The sequence below is a fragment of the Ursus americanus genome, chromosome 5, assembly GCF_024610735.1.
Source record: "Ursus americanus isolate L20-20 chromosome 5, mUrsAme1.1.p, whole genome shotgun sequence".
NCBI lineage: Eukaryota > Metazoa > Chordata > Mammalia > Carnivora > Ursidae > Ursus > Ursus americanus.
The window spans coordinates 37,711,258-37,729,717 of record NC_142131.1 but is presented as its reverse complement, the minus strand read 5'-3'; the positions used below and the strand labels follow the sequence as shown (position 1 = coordinate 37,729,717).

General features: G+C 35.8%; 3 protein-coding genes across 6 annotated transcripts in view; 2 read left to right on the top strand and 1 right to left on the bottom strand.

Moving 5' to 3' along the window:
- TRIM23 (tripartite motif containing 23) overlaps positions 1–277 on the bottom strand; it is a 32,213-nt gene extending 31,936 nt beyond the window's left edge. The window contains exon 1 of the mRNA XM_045794261.2: positions 110–277. Within this exon, the coding sequence (XP_045650217.1) occupies positions 110–190 (81 nt within the window). The 5' untranslated portion in view covers positions 191–277. The remainder of the gene's footprint in view (positions 1–109) is intronic.
- Positions 278–846: 569 nt separating this feature from the next.
- The window catches only part of TRAPPC13 (trafficking protein particle complex subunit 13), a 33,605-nt gene continuing 15,991 nt past the window's right edge, over positions 847–18,460 (top strand). For all 4 annotated transcript variants that reach the window (XM_045794255.2, XM_045794254.2, XM_045794252.2 and 1 more), the window contains exons 1-4: positions 847–988; positions 12,940–13,008; positions 13,577–13,676; positions 14,992–15,076. In XM_045794255.2, the coding sequence (XP_045650211.2) occupies positions 943–988; positions 12,940–13,008; positions 13,577–13,676; positions 14,992–15,076 (300 nt within the window). In that variant the 5' untranslated portion in view covers positions 847–942. The remainder of the gene's footprint in view (positions 989–12,939; positions 13,009–13,576; positions 13,677–14,991; positions 15,077–18,460) is intronic.
- On the top strand, positions 864–5,404 carry SHLD3 (shieldin complex subunit 3). The gene is made up of 2 exons (XM_045794258.2): positions 864–988; positions 4,033–5,404. The coding sequence occupies exon 2, from the start codon at positions 4,148–4,150 to the stop codon at positions 4,901–4,903; it is 756 nt and encodes a 251-aa protein (XP_045650214.1). The 5' UTR covers positions 864–988; positions 4,033–4,147; the 3' UTR covers positions 4,904–5,404.

The following is an 18,460-nucleotide window of genomic DNA, read 5'->3' as shown; positions in this document are numbered from 1 at the left end:
CCGCGAGGGGCGCAAAGGCCCAAAGAAGACGGCCGAGGCGCGGCCGCGACCTGAGGGTTGAACCGAAGGGAGGCCGATGGTGGAGAACAGAGCACGCAAGGTCCCTCACCTTCACCACGGCCGTCCCCCGGCTGCCCTGACGGCCACTGTCTAGTCCCGCTCCAGGCTTGTTTACAATCAGAGTAGCCATCCTACGAGGAGCGGTGCCGCAGAAGCAGCCCTCACGGCCTTCAACTGAGGGGCGGGGTAGAGCCACCTACCCAGAGGTCTCGGCGTTCGCTGCTGGCGCACAGGCGCAGTAAGAGGCTCAGCGCCACTGGGTTGACCTCTGGGCTCCTCCTCCTGCCTGTCACTAGCTCTTTGGCTGCACAGCCTTGTATATATGAACGCTTTGCTATTTATATTGTTATTATCTGGTTATTATCTGCAACTGATGGGAGGAATAAAATTAAAGGAAAAAAGAAGGGATAAAACAAGAAATAAATTTTCGGGGTGAAACTCCCGCTTCAGTAACGATCTCTTCCTAATTGCAGAATAGATGTGGGAGCGAAGGGGGACTACATCTCCCTGCATGCAATGCGGTTTCGTTTAAACTACAAATCCCAGCATGCAACGTCCATTTCTTTTACTCCGCAATGTACGTATTTGGGGCGCTACGTATTGTCACCGAGGAGTGGTTTTTAAAGTCTTGATGTGTGATTGTGGCTTGAAAATAGAAAAGTATGTTATGTATAGGTCTCTAAGAAGCAAGAGATGACTTTGGTGAAAAGAAGCCGTTGAGTCCCTAAAGGACGTGGTAAGAAGAGAATTTAAGGCATCACCAGCGCAGAGAACCTGTTGGGTGTGATTTGATCTTCCCGAACGTCCGCTTTTCTGTTTTCTTCCGGGCTGCATTGAACCTCTTCAGCTGCCGTAGGCAGTGGGTCGAAAGTGCCGGTCAAAATGGAAGTGAATCCGCCGAAACAGGAGCACCTGCTGGCCCTGAAAGGTAAACTTTAACGAACCTGATTCCCTTTAGTCTGTTTTCTCCTCTTCCCTAATTCTCGAAGCCTTTCCCACATAGATCTGGTCCCTGGGATGTAGGCCTCGTTTTTCTTAAACACTGTTGGTGTTTAAGAGCCTCCTGCTCTGTCCTTTGGCGTGGAAGGAAGCAATTTCTTCTCTTTGTTTTTGAGGCTTGACAGCCTCCCTCTAGAATGGAATAGATAACCTGGTAAATCATTCATTGTGTGATCTGCTGCAGTTACCAGACTGGGTTTAGACGCGGAAGCTAACGTCCCTACCTTACCCGGGAAGAGCCCAGTGAACCAAGATGATTTACAGCAGGCATCTACAGTGAATTTTCCTTGTCTGTTGTGCCTTCATGTGGCACTGATAAAGTTACTAGGCTTCAGCTTCATCTGTAAAGTTAGTCTAGTATTGCAGTAAGCAGTGCCAAGGGTTAAGAAATACATAGTACAAAAACGTATAATTTAGATTTGTTCAAACTTCAGTTTACTTCAAAGTGTTGTGGATATGGGAAAATTAATGTCAACTTTAGTTTTCTGTACACAGCAAATATTTTAGTAAGTTTGATGATTTAATTGTAGCATTATTTAGGGAAAACCAACAGGGCTGAGTGTTTCTGGAATTCTTACTGTTTTCTGAAAACCTTTTATTTAAAATGCTTTCAGCTTTATTTCATCTGTATTCTACTTCCACATATTCGCTTCTTCTTTCTTGGATGCTCCGTTGTGTGGTTACCAGTAACTTCTTGGACTGAGCTGAGAAAATGCTCAATAGACATTTGAATTCAGTTAAATTGCACTTCCTTCCTTGTGGCAACCATTTTGAGGGTCCCTTATCCTGTCCCCAGTTATGATGTAGGCATCAAACATTCCAGAAGCTTACCAGTTCCATCTGTAACATAATATCAAATACTGATAGCTGAGTTTAATAGGTTGTCTCTGATCATAGAACTAAAAAACAATATTAAGTAATACAGCAACAGAACCTGTAAGCTTAGCCTGAGCAAATGAGCTGACTAAAACGGGTTCTTCTGGAGAAAAAGGAAAAGAAACTGTCAATGTTTTTTTCTTAATCTTACATCAAGTATGTGGAATAGATTTTATTTAATATCTATCAGAAATTTAAACTCTTTCAGAATCGCAAACCTAGTAAGCGATTGAAGGCAGTATTTCAACACAAGGCCTTCCTCCATCTTTCCAAGACTCCTTGTTGCCTCCTAATGAAGGAAATAGCATTTTCAGAGTATATTCTCTCAACTATTTTAATGGGAATTTGGAACAGTTCTGTTAGCTGCTAGGTATAATTTTATGCAAATTGGAAGCTATTAAACACAGTTACATTCCAGTGATGTGGAAGCTAATTACCAGTGGGTATTTTTACTTTTCTATTATTCTTTATTTTCTGAAGTAGAAGATAACCTGGGAGAGTATTTTAGCAGCCTAAAAGGATAGGTGCTTTGAAACTCACTGATAGTTTGTTTTATTAAAGCTCTTCAGTACCATTGTTCCCCTTGTTAACCAAGAATGTTCACAAGCTTTGGGTCACCTGCCTGGCTCAGTCGGTGGACATGTGACTCTTGATCTCCGGGTGGTGAATTCAAGCCTCACATTGGGTGTAGAGATTACTTAAAGTAAAAAATAAAATAATTTATTGAAAAAATTTTCACAGATTTTAATTTTACTGATTGTTGGATGTCAAGTATATTGATTTATGTGGTGATATAAGTTTACTTTCTTATCTCTGTAAAATATTAAGGAGCTCTCAGAACTTCATCATCCTTGGAGTACGACATTGAGCAAGTTCAAAAAAAATGAAAGAATTCTCAGTGCCATATCTTACAATGTGAAAGTGTAAGGAAGAGGACAGAAAAAAGCATCGTTAATGCTTTTAAGAATATGCCCTCTGTGTTTAGATTCATATTATAATTATGGATGTTAAGGATCACAGTCATTATGAATTTAAGTTCTCAAATCTGTTAGTGGACATAACAGTACGTGAAAAGAATCATTATGGAATTAATTACTTATGACTCTTAGAATCAGTGGTCAAATGAGTATTGTGACATCATGACAGGAGTCCCCATCTATGGTCATTCTAGCAATGGGAGAACCCCTTCAAAAAGTTCTCTAATGGTTTGGGGGGAGAAGAGATACAACCTCTCTCTCTCTCTCTCTCTTTTTTTTTTTTCCTGCAGTAATTAGGATTTGGAAGAGCCTGCATTATGGCTCATGCAGCTTTGGACTTGGTTAGGAAGCCTAACTATATGATGGAACTTATTATCAGTGACTTCATTTGGGGTAACTTGAAGATTTCTTTGTTCTAAGAGGAAAAAAAAAATAAGGAAGGTCTAGCCTTCTTGTTCCTCCTCCAAAGTGGAATTCAGGAGCCATGGTACCAAGGTCTTGATACTGTGAAAGTCCCCCATTTATACAAAGGAGACTTCATCACAAACCCAGTTCCTAGCCTGGTTAAAATCAGAGTTAAACTATTTTCATGTTAGTAGTGTTCACTACTGCGAATGAAATAAATCATTATGTATTCTGCCTATATATTTGGTAAAATTCTTATAATTTTAAAGTACAAAATGATTTTTCTCAAGACATTAAAAATTACAGTGATTTCCATTGTCCTCAATTCAGATGTCTCAAATTTTTAAGTATTATTGCATTTATGTTATCTTCAAATGAATCTGGTATTCCAAGAATCATTAATTTACCCTTTGTTTCTGCTATAGTCTTAAGATCATTTACCTAATATATTAATGACAATAGTTCCTCCTTTTTATCTGTTAAGTTAGACTTGTTGACTCCCAGCAGTTTTAGGCTGGAAGTGGTCTTATAGGGCATCTAATCAGATGCCCTGTTTTGGTGAGATAAAGCATTTCTGGCTTTGTGGATTACATTCACATTTACCAACAGCACTTGGTAAAATATCATACTGGGGTTGGTTTTGTTTTTTCTTTTTCCCTATTTGTGTGTAGGCTATCCCTACCATATCTTACTCTTTGCAATACTTCCACTTTAGGTCCTGTTTCCCTCTGATTTGGAAAGAGAGTCTTATAATTATAAATTACATTCTAGCGCTGAGGAGCGCATCTAAGAAATGTTTTCTTCATTAAGAGTAACTGGATTACTGCACAATGACTACAGAAGTAATATTACATTATCGACCATATGAGAATGATCCCACACAACTGCCAAAAATTGCAGAGAAAGCAGTTCAAGACTTTCCTACACGTCCAGTTTCGACATTTATTCCTTGGTGTTCGCATGATGGGTCCAAACTTCCACTCAAACCTAAAAGATCGCCACCTGTGATTTCTGAAGAGGCAGCTGAAGATGTGAAACAGTACTTAACCATTTCAGAACATGATGTTAAATCACAGAGTTATGATTGCACAGTAGATCTTTTGGAATTTCAACCTAATTTTAAAAAAAGGAAGCACTTAATCCGGTCACACTCACTGAATGAACAGACTAATTCTGGAAATCTAGATAAACAATCAGAAAAGGGAAGACAATACAAGAAGAGGTTTTGGAGCGTTTCACTTCCCAACAGTAATTGTACTGAAAATATTTTTCCTTTGTCTAAAAAATTGCGAGATAGTTTAAAGGCACTGAATTTGCATTCACTTTATAGAGCAAGATGGACTATAGAGCATGCTATTTGTAACAACCAAACTCTGGAAGACATTTGGGCAAAACTCAATCAATTCATCAGGCACAATGAACTTCCATCTTGTAATGCTACATTTCAGAGACACTTAGGTCAAATATGGGTGTTCTGTGATATTATGTACTGTGAATATGTGGGAAGTCTTCTTAAAGGAAGGTTAGCTCTTACTGGGAAAATGAATTTATTCGTGCATAAATATGGTGTTATTTTTAGTATGTAATGAATTTCACTGATAGTTAAAGAGAAGCATATTCTGAATGAACTGAGTATGATCTGAAAAAGATCAGTCAATTTTGTACGGGTTTTTAAATTTTTGATTTAATTTTTTTTATTTGACCCCTCACTAAGATAGCCTATTCATTCTTAATATTGTTAAAAAAAAATGTGTGGTAATTTGTGTACAATTGTTTTCCAGAAGTCAATGGCCATCAGTTGAGTTCCTAGCCATGTCTATTAACTCAAGAGCTTTCTAGGTTATACTTATAGTAGTCTTCTTCTAAATGAATTGTGATAAATTGTTATTTATACTGAGTTTTAGAAGTAAAATGTTCTATTGCTTTTGTTCTGTTACTTTTCCAATGGTTGAATTAGATATTGCAGTGAATTAAAGTGAATAGTTTGGATTTTGGGAAAGTTCCAAAATGTAATTTTATAGTGTTTTTTCTTTACTCTTCTAAAGTGTAATGATTTAAAAAAATAATAAAACCAGTTCTATTGTGAAGGCTATTGAAGTATCCTGAACATAGTTCAAATTGGGAAACTAGCCCAGTTCTACCAATGTTTCCAAAAATCTGTAACTGACAATATTTGATGTGGAATTTTGAAACAAAAGTATAAAATGTGGTATTTGCCTAAGACCATAGTATATCTTTAAGGATATAACTTATTTTGAAGGGAAGTATCAAATATTGGTAAGAGATCATTATTCTTTATTTAATCAAGTACAAGTAGTTCAATCTTAATGATGGTTAATGCTGATTGCTAGTTGACTGGTTCCTGGAGTTATTTTGAGTTTCCCATAAGCTAAATGTTATAAATTGGGTTTACACATCACATCATAAAAATACCCAAAGTGATTGTACAGTAAAGGTTTTATGTAAAAATGTATTTATTTAGCAAATTTAAATGCCTACCATGAGTCAGGTATTAGAACATACTATGGAAGGAGAGAAACATGGACCCTGCCCTTCCAGAGCTTACGTGGAGTTACTTCCATTAAGAGGTCAAACCAACTCCCTGAAAAAACCCCCAGCAAGACTGTAGTCTTTCTGGAAGGCAGACACACATTTGCCTTGTGGCATGGTGCCTGATAATGGTAAGAGCTCAGTAATATATGTTCATGTCTTTTGAAGGGATTCTTCATATTCTGCATGAGCTGAGGTTGCTTAAAAGCAAACTACTGATTTTTAAATAAAGTGATAATTTTTTTCTAATTAGGCTTCAGTCTGTCCAAACACTGTTTTAACTGCTTTCAGTACCTTTTTATAGTCTCAAATGAGACTGCTCTCTAGAAAATAATCATCATGTGCATGAATGCTTCCAAAAGTCTTTAAATAAAAAATCACCAGGTTTAGAGGGATTTTCTGAGGTCACTTCTTCAGTAATTGCTTCCTCTTTGTTTGCTTAATCATCTTTTCAACCTAGACTGCTGGAGAAGTGTCAAGAAGTTATTCAGTAGTTCCAGCAAGCTTTGCAAATAAGAGTTGTTAATATTAGGCAGTCATAGACGGTGGATTTAATTTTTTTTTCAGGTCTTATTTACCAGAAGGTTGCTAATCAAGGGTTAAAAGTTAGGTAATTATAAGACAAAGTCACTTGAACAGAGTACAATTTTTTTCCTGATATAGTTTAAAATATAAGGTATAGTTGAGTCATGAAATATTTATGAGCAGTTTTCTAGTTTTTTTATTTTTTTTTCTTTTTTTTTTTTTTTAAAGATTTTATTTATTTATTCGACAGAGATAGAGACAGCCAGCGAGAGAGGGAACCCAAGCAGTGGGATTGGGAGAGGAAGAAGCAGGCTCATAGCGGAGGAGCCTGATGTGGGGCTCGATCCCAGAACGCCGGGATCACGCCCTGAGCCGAAGGCAGACGCTTAACCGCTGTGCCACCCAGGCGCCCCTATTTTTTTTTCTTATAATAATATTTTTTTATTATATTATGTTAGTCACCATACAGTACATCCCTGGTTTTTGGTGTAAAGTCCGATGATTCGTTAGTTGCGTATAACACCCAGCGCACCATGCAATACGTGCGCTCCTTACTACCCATCACCAGCCTATCCCATTCCCCTACCCCCCTCCCCTCTGAAACCCTCAGTTTGTTTCTCAGAGTCATGAGCAGTTTTTTAATCCAAGAATCATACTTTTTATTATTTCTTTATTTAAATTCAAATTAGTTAACATACACTGTATTATTAGTTACTGGGGTGTAATTTACTGATTCATCAGTTGCATGTAACACACAGTGCTCATTTTGTAAGGTGCCCTCCTTAATGCCCATCACCCAATTACCCCTTACCCCCATTCACCTCCCCTCCAGCAACCCTCAGTTTGTTTCCTGGAGTTCAGCATCTCCTACAGTTTGCCTCCCTCTCGTTTTCATCTTACTTTATTTTTCCTTCCTTTCCCCTATGTTCATCAGTTTTGTTTCTTAAATTCCACATATGAGTGAAATCGTATGGTGTTTTTCTTTCTCTGACTGGCCTGTTTTGCTTAGCATAATACCCTCTAGTTCTATCCACGTTGTTGCAAATGGCAAGGTTCCATTCTTTTTGATGGCTGAGTAATATTCCATTTTATGTGTATGCCACATCTTCTGTATCCAGTCATCTGCCACTGGCTATCTAGGCTCTTTCCCTAGTTTGGCTGTTGTGGACATTGCTGCTATAAGCATTGGGGTGCAGGTGCCCCTTCAAATCACTGTATGTGTATCCTTTGAATAAATACCTAGTAGTACTATTGCTGGATTGTAAGGTGACTCTATTTTTAACTTTTTGAGGAACCTCCATACTGTTTTCCAGAGTGGCTGCACCAGTTTGCATTCCCACCAACAGTATAAGAGCGTTCGCCTTCCTCTGCATCCTCGCCAACATCTGTTGTTTCCTGAGTTCTTGATTTTAGCCAAGAATCACACTTTATTAAAAAGAGTTTCTTCGTCTTCATATGTGGCAGATTTAAAGTTTTCTCATTTGTATCGATTGCTTACTACCCCTTTCAGAAGCAGTGAAAGGATAGTTCAGACCTGAAAAACTCAAGATTGACTTTTACTGCTTATAGTGCTATGATTTCAAAAGAAGGAGAGATCCATTTCTCATCTACCTGGAGGGTAGTTAAGAAGCAATCAAGGCCTAAGAATTTAGAATCCACTGCTACTTTGAAGATTTTTTTTAAGAGTATTTAGAACCTTAGGACTGATGATTCTAGCACTAGCTAATTGTGGGGCTCAGCAATATATCTCATTTCCACCGTTAAGTCATAGATGTGGAAGTAAATTGGGGACACAAGAATGTGTACAGAAAGGTGAATCTGTGAGAGCATTTGATAAAATACCGATGGCATTTACTCTCTAAGATAGTGGCAACAGTACCATAATTTTATTTTTCCCTGACAAACTCTCTACCTTCAGATAAACGTTAAATTCAACCAAAAAAAGATGTGGGGGGTATCATATGAATTTAACTTCCTTTACCAATTTATCAAATAGCTTAAAGACGATTTTTTGAGGATTTCGAAGATGAGCTCCTGCATAATGATTCACTTTGATGTAATGTGCTCAAAATACCCAGAATTCACAGTTCACAAACTTGAAATCATTCAGGGACTAGACAGGCAAGACTGTAGAACGTAGTTAAGGACTCTGAACGTGAAAAAGATTCTCCCTTAATTTAATTTTTTTTATGTTCTTTCCAAGCAAAATGTATACATAAGTTGAACTTGGCACAGTCCATTAGTTTGTAACCTCAGGCCTATCTCTTCCATTAACTATATAAAAGGTTTTTTTTTTTATAAGATAATAGGTGAAACCTGAATTTCATAAGTAAATGAAACATCTGTGTTTTTTGAGTTTCAATGAAAATGTCACTACAAATGACACTATTTGCTGTTTGTAGTGAATATTTGATTTGGCACTTGGCTGAAAATCACATACTCTTCTTGCCTTTTTAATTTTTGACAAAGAACCTGTTTTTTAACATTCAAGGCTGAATATGAAATTATCATTTAATAACCAGTGTTTTATTGGGGCACTTGGGTGGCTCAGTCAGCTAACCTCCTGATCAAGCTAAACTCTTGATTTCGGCTCAGGTCATGGTCTCTGAGTTGTGGGATCAAGTCCTGCTTCAAGCTCAATGCTCACTGGGGAGTCTGCTTCTCTCCTTCTGCCCCCCCCACATACACCTATTCTCTCTCTATATATATAAAGTAAATAAATCTTAAAAAAATGCTTTATTACAGTTCCTCTGCCAGGTTTTTTAAACCTTGCTTTTGTTGGTATTTGCTCTTTTCCAACTAACATTATCTGTAATATTTCAGGTCCATTAATTTGCAATAAGACAGGAAACACTGAGTTTTTTTTTTTTTTTTTTTTGTAGGTTGCAAAACAATGCTCTTTTTTTTTTATTAACATGTAATATATTATTTGTTTCAGGGGTACAGGTCTGTGATTATCAGTCTTACACAATACACAGCACTCACCATAGCAGATACCCTCCCCAATGTCCATCATCCAGCCACCCCATCCCTCCCACCCCCCCTCCACTCCAGCAACCCTCAGTTTGTTTCCTGAGATTAAGAGTCTCTTAAGTTGTGTCTCCCTCTCTGGTTTCATCTTGTTTCATTTTTTTCCTCTTTTCCCCTATGATCCTCTTCCTTGTTTCTCAAATTCCACATATCAGTGAGATCATATGATAACTGTCTTTCTCTGATTGACTTATTTTGCTTAGCGTAATACTACCCTCTAGTTCCGTCCACGTTGTTACCAGTGGTAAGATTTCGTTTTTTGATGGCTGCATAATATTCCATATATATATACCACAATGAGTTTTAATATGAGATACTTTTACGTTACTAACTGGACTTTCCCAGTTTATGTTTAAGAATCTGCAATATGACGAACTGTGCTTTATAGCAGTTTTCTTCGCGTCCACAGGATGATACTATTTCTTACCAACGCAGGCCTCCCCTCCACCCCAATCTTTCCCTCTTTGAAAATATGAAGGAAACAGGTATTTTTAATACCAGTTTGGGAAGTTTTTATTTTTAATGGAGGGTTATTCTTTACCCACCCTCTATTATCTCACCCCCAAGAAAATCATAGAATCAGCAAAGCTAAGCTTTATAAGACCTTTGTACACAATGGAAGTTTGAGCATATAATAAGCAAATAAGTTGCCTACACATTTGGGTGAACTCAAAAACACTTCATGGGTTTTTTTTTAACTTTTTATTTAATTTCCAGTTAGTTATCATACATTTAATATTAGTTTCAGGTGTACAAAAGAGTGATTCAGCACTTCCATACAACACCTAGTGCTCAATACAAGTGCACTCCTTAATCCTTTTCACATGTTAACCCATCCCCACCCACCCACCTCTGCTCTGGTAACCATTAGTTCTCTATTGTTAAGGGTCCGTTTTAAAAAGAGTGTTATAGGATTCCCTTGAGAGGTATTTTTATTAAGATTAGGTTTCTTCGAAATGAAAAAAAATGGGGAATAGAGAACACCACTTGGTGTTAAAAGTGAGCTTAGAGGGGCGCCTGGGTGGCTCAGTCCGTTAAGCGTCTGCCTTCAGCTCCGGTCATGATCCCAGGGGCCTGGGATCGAGTCCCTCAGCGGGGAGCCTGCTTCTCCCTCTACTCTCTGCTCGGGCTCTCCTGTTCGCATGCTCTCTCTTTCTCTCTCACTATCTCTTTCTCTCTGGCTATCTCTGTCTTTCTCAAATAAAAAAAGGAAAAAAGTGAGCTTAGAGTCTCAGATATTTAGATTGTGGGGGGGAAAAACTCTTCATCATTTTTAGAACGCTTTATTATACCCTTCAGATTGTACTTAATTTTAATCTGCTTTCCTAGTTAGAAATAAGAGTGAAGTAGAAAGTTAGAAAACCACCTCAAACACTTACGGGGCCTCATCAGAGATCTGTAGCTGGTTAATACTCTGCTTGACATGGAGTCTTCTTACGAATTCCCATAGGATGTTTCTGATAAGGTATGACATTTCAGGCTTATGACCCCAGGCTTAGAATTAATTAATATAGAGAATTATTTTTGAACAAAGTGAATTTATCTGAGTTCAGATCTAATTCTGCCACCTATCTGCTATATAGTCTTTTATTTGCAAGTTACCTTCTCCAAGCGTCATCCTTATGTGTAAAAGGTATATAATGGTACCAAATTTGTAGTCATAAGAATTTAATGTGTTGATGCTTGTGAAGTATTTAGCATGCTGTCTAGCACCAGTAGATGCTCAGTAAATATCAGTTATGCAAGTGACTTCAGAAATTTTAAGATTAATATTTGTTGCCTGTTTGAACAGCCTTATATTTATATTATCTGATTTTATTTTATTTTGTTTTAATTTATTTAAGTAAGTTCTGTGCCCAGCGTAAGGCTTGAACTTAACGACTCTGAGACCAGGAGCCAGCCAGGAACCCCTCAACAGCCATCAATTTGATATAACATTGTTTAATGGCCTCAGTTCATGAAACTTAACATCTTCAAAATAATACCAGTTACTTGATGATTTGGGTGAGGTGCTAATTCTTTCATTCAGCAAAGATTTATAGAATGTACTATGTGCCAGAAACTATGTCAAGCAACAAAGCCAGAAAAATGAATATAATACATAAGAGCCTCAACCTCAGGGAGTTTGGATCAGAGAGCTGTAAATAAGTACATGTATCAGTTCATGATAAATACAAGGGGCTATGAGAGAGACAAGGTGAGCTGTTACTTCTCTTTTGGAAAAGATGACATTTAGTCTGAGACCAGGATGAGAAAGGCGCTAAATTTGGTATGAATGATGTAGCCAGTTAGGAGTTAGGTGGTACGTGTTTACATATGCTAATGAATACCACTTATATTGTGAATTGACCATTTAGGTCAGTAGTCTTTAAAGTTTTTGTATTTGATTTGAATGAACATTTTTAGTAAAAGTATAAAGAAATAGTTTTCTATGATTAATTTTCTGAAAAATTTTTATAAGTTTATATGATTTTTAATGTTATATTTTTGTCTTTATTTTGATGTGATCAAAGGTCAGTCTTTAGAAATAATTGAAAAAGATTTTTTTTTAGTTATAATGTCCTAGTCTCACTAGACTAGGTTTCATAAATTTTCACTTTTTCAAGTTTTCTGTGGCTTAATTTTTGCCTGTTAACTATTTGATACATAGGCAATTTATTTGATACTTGAATTGAATTTGTAAATTAAATTTTTTATTTTTCCCAGCTAGCTAACCAGTCGTGCTAGCACTTTATCATATTGATTTTTTTTTCTGCATCCTAATAATCTTTTATTAAATATCGAATAGATCTGTGTGGTCTTGCATTAATAAGCCAATTAGTTGATTATAGACAAATCTTTTAATATATGGTAAATCTGTTTCCTCCTCATTTTTTCCCATCAATTTCCTTAGCTTATTTTTACTTGTGTTTCTAAACTTCAGACGCATTCTGTCATGTCCCAAGAACAAATCTTAGTTTTGGTTGGAATTTTACAAAGCCATACATTAAGTGATACTTTTGTAATTTCTATACAGAATTAATATTACTTAAAGGTCCACTTATTGAACTTCCAGTGGCCAGTGATTATAACCAAGAGATAAAGCTCATAAAGATTCTCTTTTTGTAAAATTACTGTCTCATATTCAAGATGGTAAATCAAAACATTTTTCCCTTTCAGGAAGATATCTTCTTGATATTGTTCATAGTCACTCAGGATTTTTCTTAAAGCCTATTCTCATATACCTTAAGCTTTAAATCCCTTTATTTTCCAGTTTTTCTTTAATGTGGTATTCTACATTTACATTTAATTTTTATAATACATTAGGCTTTAAATAAATCATATGTAAGATTTTCTGTTGTAAATTAACATTTTTAGTAAATCATTGGTGTGTGATTTTGGGAAGTACTTTATATTTAGGAAGCTTTAGGTTATATTTGATTTTAGCATAGAATTGATGGGTATCATACACTCAACTTGGAATGCTAGTCCAAAGCAATACTAATATTTTCTTTCTTTTTTTTTTCCTAATTCACAGTGATGCGGTTAACTAAGCCTACTTTATTCACCAATATTCCAGTAACATGTGAAGAAAAAGACTTACCTGGTATGCTTTGTTCTGCTTGCACCTGGGGAAAAGTTGAAACCTGGATTGCCTATATTACCTTGGAATAAGCATAGTCTTGCCAGTCTTATACTAACTCTTTGCTGCATTCTTTGTTGTGTCTTTTTGTATGATGTAAATGGTGGCTATCTAAGTAGTAGGTCTTACTCGTAATCTCTAAGTCAAGATACTTTTGATACCCCATGGCAACAAGAAACTTTTGAATTTTAGTAAGGATACATTCATAGTCATGATATTAAAATTTTATTTATCCTCACTTGTTCCATCAATGTGTGTATTCGCCATTCCCTTTATTTAAAATTATTGGAGCTCTCTATAATATATTTGTATCTCATGATCTCCATCTTCCTTTGTTTCTGAAGTGTTCATTCTCCATAAAACTAGAATTTTTGGCATGCTTTTGTTATAGTGAAGATTATAAATTAGATTTTTGTAATATAATTTTTGTTAAGATTCTTTTTTTTTAAGTATTTCTCCTAGCTGTTTCTTTATGGAAGTAGAACTTATTTAGAAGATAGATGTTAAAATTTCTGTTCTTCTCTTTCTATAGGAGATCTCTTTAACCAGCTCATGAGAGATGATCCTTCAACTGTAAATGGTGCAGAAATTTTAATGTTAGGAGAAATGTTGACTTTACCACAGAATTTTGGGTAAGAATGAAATGTTTACATAAACCATACTTAAAGCCATTACAAATTATATTTTCATAAAATAACTAATGAATGGAAAAATACTCGTACATTTAAGTGGTTAAAAAAAAAAGGCTTTTACCAAATTATACTTTGTGATTCTGGGTTTTTCTTTTTTAACTTAAAAAAATAAGATAGAAAAAAAGAAAAGGGGAGGGGCTCCTGGGTGACTCCGTCGGTTAAGTGTCTAAGTCTTGCTTTTGGCTCAGATTGTAATTTCAGGGTGGTGAGATCAAGCCCTGCATTGGGCTCACGCTAGGTGTAGAGCCTGCTTGGGATTCTCTCCCTCTCCCTCCCTCTGACATCCCCTCCAAATCAATACCACCAGCCCCCTGCAAAAAAAAAGATACATACCAAAATATGAATAGTGGTTTCTAGGATGATAAAATTTTAACTTTCTTCTTTAGATCTTACTGCATTTTTTAATGACTATGCATTCCTTTCCTTTTAACTGACTTCATCTAAATGTTTTTCAGACGAAGCTTTCTTGTTCAGTTTCGTAGTCCTCTCCCAGCATAAGTTATCAGACTTGTCAACTCATTAGGAACTGTCGACTTTTATTCCTTCTCTTATTCTTAGCTCTTCTCTTATTCTAGGTTATTAATGAGGTAGAAGCCCTTGGTTTTACTCTGTTTGCAACTGAGAGACTTTAAGGCCACATGGGATTTTTCAGGTTTTTAAAAAACATTTACAGAATGTGGTCACTGCCTGGTATCATGAAAGGTTGGAAATATATTCATATAAAAATTTATGTAAAATATATTTATAGATTTCTGTGTAATATATATTTATAAACAGGTATTTTTGTAAAACTTTAGAAAAAATATTACGAAGTAGTCATTATTTGTATTAAAATACCTTAGAAAAATAAAACAAATTGGTAAAAAATATTCTGAGATCAATTACTGGGGTCTTTACTAGATTCAGGGCATAAGTTATGTCAAAAATAGACTTTTCTAGCCTCTTCGGTAATAAATCATAAGACTTTTAACTTGGATCTGATTTCAGTGACTTATGTCTAGAGAAATAGGCTGTTTGTACAGTAGTTGAGGGCCAAGATATATATCATGTTTTGTAGACTATATCAGTATTTTGAACTGTACGGGGTAATGAATGAGCAGCCTAAAGTACACAAAGGAATGCTGAAGCAGTATTTCACCTGATCACTATCCTTTTGTAAGTTCTTCTCCAGTTTAAGTTCTCAGTGATGCTTATATAGAATATTTGTGTTAAAACTTGAGTGGATTTCTGCCTAAAAATTTATTTTATTTCACAGGAATATATTTTTGGGAGAGACCTTTTCCAGTTATATCAGCGTTCATAATGATAGCAATCAAGTTGTGAAAGATATATTAGTAAAAGTAAGTGGCATTATTGTTTGGGATATTTTTTTTAACTTTTTAATTTATATTCTTATGTTTTTGAAACTTCATTAAAATGCATTTTGATACTGGACTTTTTAATTGTCATTAACAGCAGGCATTAATTGAACACCTAAAGGTATAAGACAATATGCTAAGCACAATATCATTTTTGCTTATCCTCAAAGGTTGTGATCACTTGGGTGAGAAAGTATACCAGTCAAAGGTTTAAGTTTTTATTAATAATTTGTGATTAACATAATAAAATTTGGAAGAGGAGGAAAGATCACAGATAATTGCATCAATCATGAAGACTTATTGGAGGAGAAGGAACACAGCAGGATCTTCAAAGAATGGTAGGATTTAGAGGAAAAGAGAAACATGTTAATCAGGAGCAGAGACATAGGCAATGTGAATTCCACAGAATTCACTTGATAGAAGAAGTAGGTAAGGTACAGAGATGTGTAGTAGTCATAAAGTGGAGCATCTTGAAAGCCAGGTTATAACTAAAGGTTTAGACTTTTTTTTTCTTTTTTTTTAAGGCAGTGGGCTGTCAGTGGGGACTTTTGAGCAAAGGTATTCACACTGTGTTGGAAGACTGATATGAAAGCATTGTATGGCATAGTTTGTAGGAAATACACCAGTTAAAAGATTCTTGCAGTCATTTAGAAATCAAGAGATAGAATATGCTAACTCAATTAAACAATCTGAAATTTATTCAGAAAGAGAAAAGGCATAAAGTAAAAATTTACTGTAGGTCGGGGAGAAGTCATCAAAGTTATCTTCACATGGTAACTTGATGTTACTAGAACATTGCCAAAAGGGAAGTCCAATTAAAATGAATTTTAAAATAATCAGCAAGTATTGGAATTGAAAAGGACCTCATAGAGCCAATATTCCAAATTTCATATATGATCCAACTACCAGAAACTGGGGAGTCATGATGTCAGGGTCCTGGGATTGAGCCCCTGATCCCCCCCAACTCAGCAGCAAGTCTGTTTCTCCCTCTCCCTTTCCCTCTGTGATTTCTCTCGCTCTCTCTCAAATAAATAAATAAAATATTTAAAAAATAAATAAAAGATTTAGATAATTTTCCTTCCTTTTCAGTGCCTCAAAACAATGTATTTGGAGCATTTAGACTCTCTGGTTTTTGTAGGGTTTATAGAAATCTGTGAAATCTGGGGTGCCTGGTTGGCGTAGTCGTTAAGCGTCTGCCTTTGGCTCAGGGCATGATCCCAGCGTTCTGGGATCGAGCCCCACATCAGGCTCCTCTGCTGGGAGACTGCTTTTTCCTCTCCCACTCCCCCTGCTTGTGTTCCCTCTCTTGCTGGCTGTCTCTGTCAAATAAATAAATAAAATCTTTAAAAAAAAAAAAAAAGAAAGAAATCTGTGAAATCGTGTGAGCTTGTGTGTCTAATGGGGGAAGTTTCTTAATAACATTAGCACTTTTTTCCTGTGGAGATCAGTTTAAACTTTTTATGTCTAATGGTGTATAACAGTTTGTTAAACTGTTTTATTCTAGGACATGATCCACTTTAGATAGTATTTGCATACAGGTCTGCAGAATAGTCTCTTAAAAATTTCTTCTCTGGGTGCCTGGGTGGCTCAGTTGGTTAAGCATCTGCCTTCAGCTCAGGTCACGATTCCAGGGTCATGGGATTGAGTCCCACATCATTCTCTCCGCTCAGCCAGGGGTCTGTCTTTCCCTCTCCCTCTGTGATCTCACTCGCTTTTGTTCTCTCTCAAATAAAATCTTTTAAACAAAATTTCTTCTCTTTTGGTGTTATTTTTCCCTTGTCATTTCTTATTTTGCATAATTTTGCTTCCTTTTTTTTCCTCTCTTCATTAAACTAGCTTTTGATTTGTATATTTTAATTTTTTCCAAAAAAGCTATTTTCATTACTTACATTTAATGTTTTTTTATTCTCTACCTCATTGATTTTTGCTTTTAACAGGTTCCTTTTTTATGCTTCTGATTTTTCACTTTGTTCTCTTCTAGCTTTTTCAGCTGGGGATTTAATTTTTAAATTTTTCTTCTTTTATTTCTATTGATAAAAGTGAATTTTCTTCTGATTGACTGCTTTAAATATATGCTACAGATTCTAATATGTATCATTTTCATTATGATTACTTTTTTAAGAATTCTGTAATTTTATTTGTATTTACTTTTCTACCCAGGAGTTGTTTAATAGGTTTTTGAGATAGAAAGGGTGTTTTGTTTTTTTCTAGCTGATGATCTATAGTTTGTTTAATTGCATTGTGATAAACTTTGTTCTTGTTTTATTCCTACTTACAGAAATTGCTAGTGTTTTCTTTGTGACCTAATACTAATTTTTAATGAATATTCCATGTGTACTTGAGAAGGTCTATTTTCTATTATCCATTGTAAAGCTAAATATGTAGATCCATAAGATTTACCTTACTGATGGTGTTGTTAGGTCTCCTGTATCTTTACTTCCTTTTTTTCTTTTTGTCAGCTTCATCTGTCTTGTACTGAAAATGACATGTTAATCTCCTATTATTAGCATGCTTCTGTTTATATCTTATACTTTGTGCTTCATAAAGGCTATGCTGTTTGGTTCATAGATATTTATGCCTGTTATTCTTCATTTTGAATTGTGGCTTCTAGTACGAAAAGTTTCCTCCTTTGCCACATTTAATGCTTTTTGGCTCCAATGTAATAGAAAGCAACTGAGTGTTGTTTTAGAGAAGACAGTCCTTTCTTTGTTGGTGACTTTAATGTTTATCTCTGGTTCTATGAATAACATCTAATAGTGTTTTGAATAGTAATTTATCTTTCAGTGTATCTATATTTGTTCCTGGAATATCCATCTGTATGTATGTTTTAAAACCATATATTCATATTGATGCCTCAAATTTCAATTCAGCACTGCAAGTTTCATTGCAGCCTTCTCCCTTTCCTTATTTGCACCTTCTTTCTCCAAACGTGAGAAACTTCTCTCTTGTTACCCATGGTATTTTTTTGTTTGGTCCTGGTATACACATAACAGTTGCAGAATTGCTAATCCATACCCTTGTGAACAAGCAAACATACTAGCTAGAGTATAATATTCGTGTGCCATTCTTTTTGTGCCTAGCTTTTTTAGCCAGACTTACTTAGGTTTGTTCTTTTCCCATCCCTTCCTCCCACTGTGGTTATTTTCATTTGGTAATGTTTGTATTCCATTACCCATTCCCCCTACTTCCTGGCTGATTTTTATTTATTTAATTTGGGTGTGCATGTATGAAACATTAACATGGTTCTAAGCTGCAGAGCTCTATAGAAAGAAGTGTTGCTCCCCATCAACCCTGTTTCCTTGTGCCTGCCCCTATTCTTTTCACTCATACCCAGCCACACTCTGTAGGTAACCAGTCTCATTTGAA

Bases quoted from the DNA above. Each gene is read 5' to 3' on its own strand.
- SHLD3 (XM_045794258.2), top strand. From the start codon at position 4,148: ATGACTACAGAAGTAATATTACATTATCGACCATATGAGAATGATCCC.